Here is a 9232-nt window from a genome sequence, read left to right as displayed (position 1 = left end):
TTATTTTATTTGGCCTGATATAATCTATAATTGCACATTCTACAACAAGTGGAAGGAGGATGGATAGACCTCTTGTCTTGCTCGTTGACATCCGAGGCGTCATGTCATTTGGCAAGACAGCAGGTCTAACGTCCTCCAAGATGAACTGGGTTTATATTCTGATGCCCAAGGGACATTCTTAATTTTGTCTTTCTGCTTTTCTGTATTTCTTTATCATTAATTGTTTAATTGGTTCTTACTCTGTTGTTTTCCCTTTTAAAAGTTGTATTATCAATAGTTTGAGTTTTGATTAGAAGAATGGGCATGTGGGAAAAACATGAGCCATTTACGAGTCAACGTGGAGCCAATGTTGTTATACATTTTTGAAACGATTGAATTAATGTTGTTTAATAAAGAAATGTTAAATGTTATTGTTAAATTATGGATGTTAATAGTGTCTCAAGTTTCTCCACAAGGTCCTCCGTAAGGAGGCCACAATAAAGTAAAGTAAACCTGGCAATGAAGTGAGGTTAGAAACATGTATATATGACTATGGAAGCACAAATCCAAAGAGCATGAGTAATTTCACTACCGGGGGTCCCATCCCTGGTACTGGAGGACCCTCTACCCTGCTGGTGTCCTTACCAACCAAGCTTTCAATTACTTAATTGAAGTAATTATTTCCTAAATCAGAGCATTTTAATTATTTTAAACAGCAGGAGTTTTAAGTTAAGTATATCATTGTATAACAAAGGTATTATCGTATCAGTTACACAATTCACACAAGTTACACACAGTGAAATGTAAGCAAATTATTTCTTCAATTAAGGTTCAATTAAGTAATTGAGAGCTCGGTTGGAACACAAACCAGCAGGGTGGGGGCTCCTCCAGGAGCAGGGGTGAGAACCACCGTTTAGGATATAATTCCTTAAATATATTGTTTGTATTATGTATTGATTTATTTATTGATAAGAGTTGATTGCCTTGATTTAGCAGATGTAAATGAAGTTGCAATGCCATATAGAATTGGAATGAAAGACGCATTCAAATTTAAATTGCAATACACTACTCACCACGGAGTGGCGCAACAGAGACAGTGTCAGTATTTGTTGGATCTGGGCTTGATTTCACTTACTGCACGTATGACTGAACTGAAATACCTCAGATGAACTGTATCAGGATGCATATGCGCGGTGCAAAAGTGAGAGTATAATGAAATACGAGCTCGTCCAGTGGTTTCAAAATGAAATAATACTTTACAGAGATAATAAAACACGTGGGCCAACAGCAGTATGTAACCGACTACATGTGCGGCTGGCGTCAGTACAGATGTTTCAAACTTTATTAATAAAGAAAGTGAACACAAACAGCGCAACAGTGGCCCGGGAGACGCTCTGTTGGTGGAGACGCGGGCGGCCGCGCTGCGCTCTGATTGGCCGAGCGGTGCGGAGATTCACGGCACGCATGCGCAGTGTGGGGCACGCACCTGGGGGACAGTTTGGAAACAGAAACTCTCAACATGGCGCACTACAGAGTAAGTGTAACTTATTTCTCTCTCCCCGGCCAGCGGAGCAGGAAGACCGTGTTTTGAGAGCAGCAGCGTCGTTGTCCTGCAGGTGTTAGTCCTTCCCGGCGTTGAGCTGCAGTTTCACAGATATAATTGATAAAAACTGTAACTTAACCTTTCCTAAAACAAAAACCATGCATTCACACACGGGGGGGTTGTAAAGCACTGTTTGCGAATTGCCTGTAGAAGTTAGTAACAAACTGTAATAATAATAATACTCATTAATATGATTAAAACTGATTAAACTAGCTCACTGTCCAGCATTTGAATTGCTTACCGGTATAAACTGCCGGGCCGGTTGTCCGGTTGTGGGATATTGTGACGTGAGGCTGGATGAAATGGCCAGTATTACACAGGTGTGGTCTGCTCTTCTGCTTGGCACTGAATACAGGTGTGTGTTGTGCTCACGGTTCGTATTGTTCGTGTCTTAGCTGGAGGAAATGCCGTTTTGCCCTCTATTGAAACTGCAGCGGATCTCCATTTTAAATCCCGGCTGTCTTTCTCTCCAGGCATCGGAGTCCAAGCGGGAGCAGTTCAGGCGGTACCTGGAGAAAGCCGGGGTGCTGGACAGCCTGACCAATGGTTGGTTCCTGTGCAGATTACCACTTGATACTCTGAAAGCGACTTGCTGTGACCACTTACTCAGACTGTACTCCTCTCAAAGTTTCTTAAAGTGTAAAGTAAGCAACACGGCTAGTCCTAGTTACACAGTTTGCAAACAACCACCAGGAGATTGTCAAATGATGTTGTATTATTGTTTTCCATTTGCAGTGTTGATTGCCCTGTATGAAGAAAATGAGAAACCCAATAATGCTCTGGAGTATCCTTTGGAAACCAATTCATGCTGTTTATTAACCACCCAAGGAGCAGGAAAATAAATATCATTAGTGTCTTTCTCCCATTTAATGTTGTGTACGATGTCTGACTACCTTCTGAGGCGAAGCCTTCCACACCATATTCTGCAAAGAGGTTTTTTTGAAGGCAAAATCATTTTCCTTCCTATCAGCCATGTGATAAATCTATTAAAAGAGGACGGGCTATGACATGAACACACATTCGCATTAGTTTCGTTAAATGCCCCTGGAGAGCGGCGAGTTACCACCCTTAACTTCTGCGTTAGCTTCCTGAAGCAACATCTGGGGGTCTCTGGCCCAGAGGCGGCCGATGTGGAAGCGCTGCGCGTCGAGCTGGCCGAGCTGAGGCAGAAGTACGAGCTGGTGCTGGAGGAGAACAAGGAGCTGAAGGCCAAGGTGCTGAGTTTTTAAATAAATGTTTAAACGAATTGTGTGGCTCTGTTTTTCAACTCCCCTCATCCAGACGTTTGTGTCAGCCCCATATTCCTCAGATAGAAAACATTTACTGAAAGGCTAATTAAAAGATTGTAGTTCATAAAGGTTTTAAATGCTGTAAATGAACAGCATTTAACTAGAGTATGTTTTCTGACTTCATATGAGGTGCACGTTGAATGTCTCCTGTTCTTTTTCCAGAAATAGTAAAACAATGTCACCTAATCACTGTAATTACTGTAACTATAATGTATTTTTTAATTTCCACTCAGCTTCTACACTATGAGCCTCCCCAAGAAGATGGAAACGCTGAATAAAGGATTCCTGCAGGGATTTAGTACCTTTACCTTTACATTTAACCTCCTTATGTGTGAATTATATATATATAAACATATCATTTAAAAATTAAAAGTTGATTGGATGGCAGTTACTGAACATAGATATAATTTATAAAAGGCTACTTTGTTTTTGTAAATAGTAATTCAAATTAAACTGCACACGGATGTAACTACTATTTTGTTATTTCAAATGTTATGATGAATGTACATGTGTCTCATTTACCTCCAATAAAAAACACTGCACTAACGCTCAGTTCATGTTTGTGATCGTACACGGACACCCGAAGGAGAAATGGTGCCATGTATTAAAGCGATAGTACTGACTTTGTACTGGTATGCATTCCTCTAAATAGGAGCCAGGATTTAAACTTATGACACTTCTAATTTTATACCTTTTTTTTGGTACATTTGCTTGAAAAACATCACAGCAAAAACACTTAAGTTTTTATGTATGTATTAAAAAAGGACATTGTACTGGTAATTCTACAGATTAAAAGAATATGGCACTAAATATAGACGTAGCTGACTGACAGAGTGATTGACACATCGGTATGCTTATTAAAAAATAGTATCACCAGCAGTCAGTGCCTGAATATCTAGTGTGTGTGTCACAGGCCCATGAGCCAGGATGTGTGTTTTGTACAGTAAGCTGTAGGCCACTATTATATCAATGCTTTTGTATCATGCAGGAAAGCTTTACAGCTGCTGTCACTGACTCTAGAATGCAATAGGGACGTCGTTAGCGTTGGGCTTGTCGGCTGCGATGGTTTGTTGTAAACGTGCGAGTCTTGGGCTGAACTGGAGACGGACAAAGTGTTTTCAGACCAGAGGGGGACAGGTGTTCTTCCCAGATGCATCAGACACATTAGTCAATTAAAGTTCGCTAGTATACAAATATTTTCATGTTAATCTTTTTTTCTGGAAGGGGTCAGAGGCTACAGAATAGTCAATAAATTAATAAAATAGTGCGTCAAAGATGATAACAAATCAGGAAAGACAATTAAAACCTGTGTTGTTTAAACGGTTGTAATTTGACCATAATCAGCATCTAACTAGGGATTTGAAATGGGTTTTATCAATCCTTTTAAGTTATTTTCTCATTTCTGATCTCCCACACAAGATTCTAGTGGGAGACATTGTGTTCTACAGTTGTGTGGTAGCCAAATTAATTGATGATGATGTCAAAGGTACATAGGTGCATTCAGCCCTCTGTATTTCAAAGACCTGAATTGGGCCTTCTTTCTCTCTTCATTATATAATTTCACAAGGAACTCCTTTCAAGAAATCGTGGTTATATCACTACATTTTAGTCACTTTTTCTGCATCAGACACTGAATTGTAGAGGTTTCTATTATACATTACTAAATTCATATATGAAATGTTTTTATTTAGTTTTTGTCTACATAGTGACATAGCAAATCGGCAGTTAGACCTTTGTATCACCCCTTTATTATGAAATGGCTATAATAAGACATGCTTTTATTACATTTGGCAGAAATCCAGATTTCAGTTTCTAATGGTTAACTTCTCTTAATATTGTGGGAAACTATAATATCAGTATATATACCTCATTGTGAGATTTGTATGTTTGTGTCTCAATAAGTTCATTTTCACAAAATAACAAACATTTTTACACAGTGCACTGCAAGGTTATCCATTCCCAGTAGAAGTACCATGATCACTTGGACAATCGCAGCCTGAATGCTTTTATACATTATGTGTCCATTTTGAAAGCAGGGGGGGAAAAAAACAAAGAGATAAATGACAAAACAGAAATTAGAACACACTTCCAGAGTAGGAGAAGAACCGAAACGTGTCAAAAGTGTGCCGTGATTCAACACACTGCGATTCGTTGGTCAGGTAAAGTAAAAGGTTACATTTTGGAGGGCACTGAAAAAGCAAGAAGACCTTAACAGCATTTGCTTTTGAAAACAGTTGTCTGGAAAAGGATGCCCGTCAACAAATTCCCTTCCATGCGCCCACTCCCCTGCGTGTGCATGTGCGTGTGCATGTTACTGTGAACATACAGATAAGGGATCAGACTAACACCTCAGATCTGCAGGTCGGTGGGGACTCGCCTGCTGCTGGCGTTACTTGCCAATGACATCCGCCGGGTGGGAGAGAGCGCCTGGGGGCTGTCACCTGCGCGGCTGTGCTTGGACTCCGAGCTGGACTCCCCGATCGAGTCCGGGGTGTCCGGCCGGCTGAGTTTCTTGAGGTCGGACTTGGAGGCCGCCCTGGCCCTGGTGGCGCCGAAGACGTACCGGGCCTTGTGGCTGCCCCCCTGGGCCACATCTCCATCAGCTCCGTCCTTCTCCACCACGGTGGAGCAGTTCCAGGGGGCACTGACCCGGCGTGGCTTCCGGCCGGAGCTGACCGGCATGGTGAGGCAGGAGGAGGCGGTGTCTCCTTGGAGCAGGGGGTAAATGGAGGAGCTGGCTTCCTCCTGCCCATCGTGGTGTGATGGTGGCTCGTCCGGCTCCTCCTGCTTGGGAGGCGTCGCCACTTCGGTGGCCGGCGACTTGGTCTCGCAGCTGGTGTTGTTGGAGTTGCTGTTGGCGTCCTTGTGCTGCTTCTGGCTTTCATGGCAGCCTTTGGTGGTCCCATTGGGGTCCCCCTGGATGGGAACGAAGGCAGACGACGGGTTGAGGATGGGGTACCCCGGCACGTCGCCCTGCTTCTCCATCAGCAGGGTGTAGCCGCTGGGTGCCGTGGGGATGGTGGTCTTGTGGCCTGTGTTGGTGCCCATGCAGACCTGGTGGATGACGGAGTTCTTCTTGGACTTGCTAGCGTAGTAGTCGTCTAGCTCTTCCTTCAGGTGCGGGTAGTAGTCCAGGATGCCCTTCTTCAGCTTCTTGTAGCCCAGGTGGATGATCTCCAGGATGTTGAGGAAGAGGGAGACGGCGGCGATGCACTGCATGAACATCATGAACACGGTCTTCTCGGTGGGCCGGGACACAAAGCAATCCACCACGTTGGGGCAGGGTTCCCTCTCGCACTTGTACAGGGGGTCCAGCTGGAAGCCATAGAGCAGGTACTGGCCCATCATGAAGCCCACCTCCACGCCGGACCGGGTCACGATGTGCATGACATAGGTGCGCAGCAGCGAGCCTCTCAGGGGGGCCTTGTTGAGCTTCCTCTGCTCCAGCTGCCGCAGCTCCCTCTCCAGCTTCCGACGCACCTCCGCCATGTCCAGATCCACCGCCTCCAGCTCCCGGCGCAGCTGCACCTTCTTCCTCTGCCGCTCCTTCTCCAGGGCCCGCAGCCGGTACAGGGCATGGCCCATGTAGACCAGGGACGGCGAAGACACGAAGATGACCTGCAGCACCCAGTAGCGGATGAGCGAGATGGGGAAGGCCTGGTCATAGCACACGTTGCGGCAGCCGGGCTGGTCGGTGTTGCAGATGAACTCGGACTGCTCGTCGTTCCACACGTCCTCGGCCGCCACGCCCAGCACCAGCATGCGGAAGATGAACAGGATGGTCAGCCAGATCTTGCCCACAATTGTGGAGTGGATGTGCACCTCCTCCAAAATCCCGCCCAGGAAGTTCCAGTCCCCCATCTTCAGTCGGGCATCCCTGTGCGGTAATCTGAGGGAGGGAAGACACCAACGCAGGGACTGTTTACAGGGGCCAAGTGGAAAGAGTCCAATATTATTATATAATGACCTCTAGGATGTCAAACGTGTCAGTGATCTGTGTTCGATATGAAGTGCTGTGTAGCTTTAGTCCAACACAACCTCTTATGCAAGACATTTAACTCTTCCTGTGATGTATTCATTGGTGTCTTATTTCATGATAATACCCAGGAAATGTTTGCACAATCTGACATGCATGTACAGAAAGAATTTAGAAAGTAGATTTATATGAACGCATATCTATATCTGAGTGTTTTAATTGCTCTGCCTAGAACTAGTTTGCAGTGACGAGGTTTACAGAAGAAGGAACATCAATTTACGAAATCCCTTTATAGTACATTTAAAAAAATATATAAATACTAAATATTTTTTTATTGGAACGTACATTTGTGTATCCACATACCCAGATCTTTTGAAATATACAACAGAACATTCTCTGTAGACAATATGCTTAAATAAGGCGTCTGTTATTTGTTCTGATTATTAATAAGATTTTCTTCAAGCGCGGAGCAATTTGCCAAAGCTGGAAGCTACTTTATTTGGCATTACTTTGTAAGTATATCCTGTGTAATAAAATTATGTAGATCTTTCTGCAGCTGAAAATACACTAATGCATGTTTATGTGTTTTTATTCTGTGCACGGGAGATCATTTCTCTCACACACATTTAGCCTACAGACATTTGTTGTTTATAAAATCCAAAGAAATTATAAAATAATATAATTTACATTTTTTTCATCAAACAATGCAAAGAAATATTATTTATAATATTAAAATACTTTTTATATCCATCATACACACAATAAAATAACAAAATACAACTACATAGGAATGCTAAGATCAGATTTTGATTTGTAACTCAATTAATTTCCTTTTTTTTCCCCCTGGTATTTAGTTTCATGGTTAAATGATACCTAAAGATCTGTATCTAATTCTGGCTATAGGTTATAACATTGTTGTCTTTATGTAGCTATTGGTATTACTGACCAATCACAATGGGGCAGCCATATTCTCTCAGTTTCCCATCCCCATCACCAGCAGAGGAAATACAGTCCAGATATCCCCCAAAGAATGATAATTATATAAGATACCACTTTATCACTTAATTCTTAAGTCTAGATTTTAGGTACAACCTTGTTTCACTCAGAAATCTATACACTTCTTACATTGTGATAATATTTTTCAGTTCATTGCTTTTCCCAAATGGTTCTTGCTCTGACGTTAAATCCCCAAACCTCACACAAATGCTGTTAACAGGCATTGTGTTACATATATAATATCCAATCCTCTGTACCCCATCACCAAGAAGAAAGTCCACCCCCCAAAAAAGAAAAACAACTTACCCTTCTTTGGTGAGACTAAATATAAATTAAGAAACATTTTAGTCAGGGCAGTCCATTCTATCAGTACTCCTTGTCACATTTTTAAAGCTACCAAAAAAAAAAACTAAAAACAACCACCAAATTCAAAGCACTACTCTACCCCCATCACACCATTTTCACACACTACTTGCGGTTTCAACCCAAATAAAGCAGTACTGCCATTTGTGCAGAACTTATACGCAGCCCGGGAAAAAATCAATGTGCGAGTCGTTGCCATTTACCTTCCAGCAATATGAAGTGGGTGCCGGTGAATGAAATCCCCGCGGGCCATGCAGGCTCAACAGGGGCGCCACAAATTCTCAAATCGTTGTCCCCTGCCTGGTGTGGTTTTAATCGTGATTTGCTTTTTTTCTCCTGAACTTTGGTAACCCTCTGCCTGTGGGACCTAGAATAAAATGGAGACTGACTGAGGGCAATTGTCCCAGCGCTCCCTGCCTGCATATCGATAGCAGTCCTACCTCTATACCACCAATTGATGGTATATAATCAACTGTAGTCAAAATCAATGACCAAGACCTATATTAACAGCTCCATCTGCGCTTTGTTTCAAACGCCACGGGTCAGAGGTTAATATATGTGTACAATGAAAGGGGTTATACGTTCATTGACACGATGCTGGCCTTTCCACACAGTGTCCCATTGAAGAGATGGAAATACAAGGGGACATCAGAGAGTGTTTAGGGGGCTAACTGTGACCCACCACTCTCTACAGGTCATGCACTCGACATCAGACAAACAGTTCAGTCGACAGCCAGGTCCAAACCATGATTGTGTAGAAGGACTGGCTCGTAACGCAATTGATTTCACTTGGACGTGGGTCAGCTGGAAAGAGCAACTCCAAGGGCAGTTCTGATGACACACAAGCGTTCCCCTCAATGGAAGGAAGTCACACTTTATACCACTCCAAGATGACAACTCCAACATAATACAACATTGAATGTGTATTAGAGCTCTCAACACCTAAAGGAAAGGAATTTATACACAGTTCCATGATGAATGCTAGCTGTTACAACATTTGATTATCTATGAATCTATTTGATAATC

General features: G+C 42.9%; 2 protein-coding genes across 2 annotated transcripts; one reads left to right on the top strand and one right to left on the bottom strand.

Moving 5' to 3' along the window:
• Positions 1–1362: 1362 nt before the first annotated feature.
• Positions 1363–3418, top strand: mycbp (MYC binding protein). The gene is made up of 5 exons (XM_066717553.1): positions 1363–1513; positions 2056–2128; positions 2318–2366; positions 2667–2796; positions 3105–3418. Exons 1-5 carry the CDS (start codon positions 1499–1501, stop codon positions 3147–3149), a joined length of 312 nt encoding a protein of 103 aa, XP_066573650.1. The 5' UTR covers positions 1363–1498; the 3' UTR covers positions 3150–3418.
• A 101-nt stretch (positions 3419–3519) lies between these two features.
• On the bottom strand, positions 3520–8808 carry gja9a (gap junction protein alpha 9a). The gene is made up of 2 exons (XM_066717550.1): positions 8150–8808; positions 3520–6760 (listed from the first exon to the last, which is right to left on the bottom strand). Exon 2 carries the CDS (start codon positions 6730–6732, stop codon positions 5221–5223), a length of 1512 nt encoding a protein of 503 aa, XP_066573647.1. The 5' UTR covers positions 6733–6760; positions 8150–8808; the 3' UTR covers positions 3520–5220.
• Between the last annotated feature and the right edge of the window lie 424 nt (positions 8809–9232).

Source organism: Amia ocellicauda, chromosome 11, assembly GCF_036373705.1.
Source record: "Amia ocellicauda isolate fAmiCal2 chromosome 11, fAmiCal2.hap1, whole genome shotgun sequence".
NCBI lineage: Eukaryota > Metazoa > Chordata > Actinopteri > Amiiformes > Amiidae > Amia > Amia ocellicauda.
The sequence above is the reverse complement of the archived record's forward strand: the minus strand, read 5'-3'. Positions and strand labels throughout refer to the sequence as shown.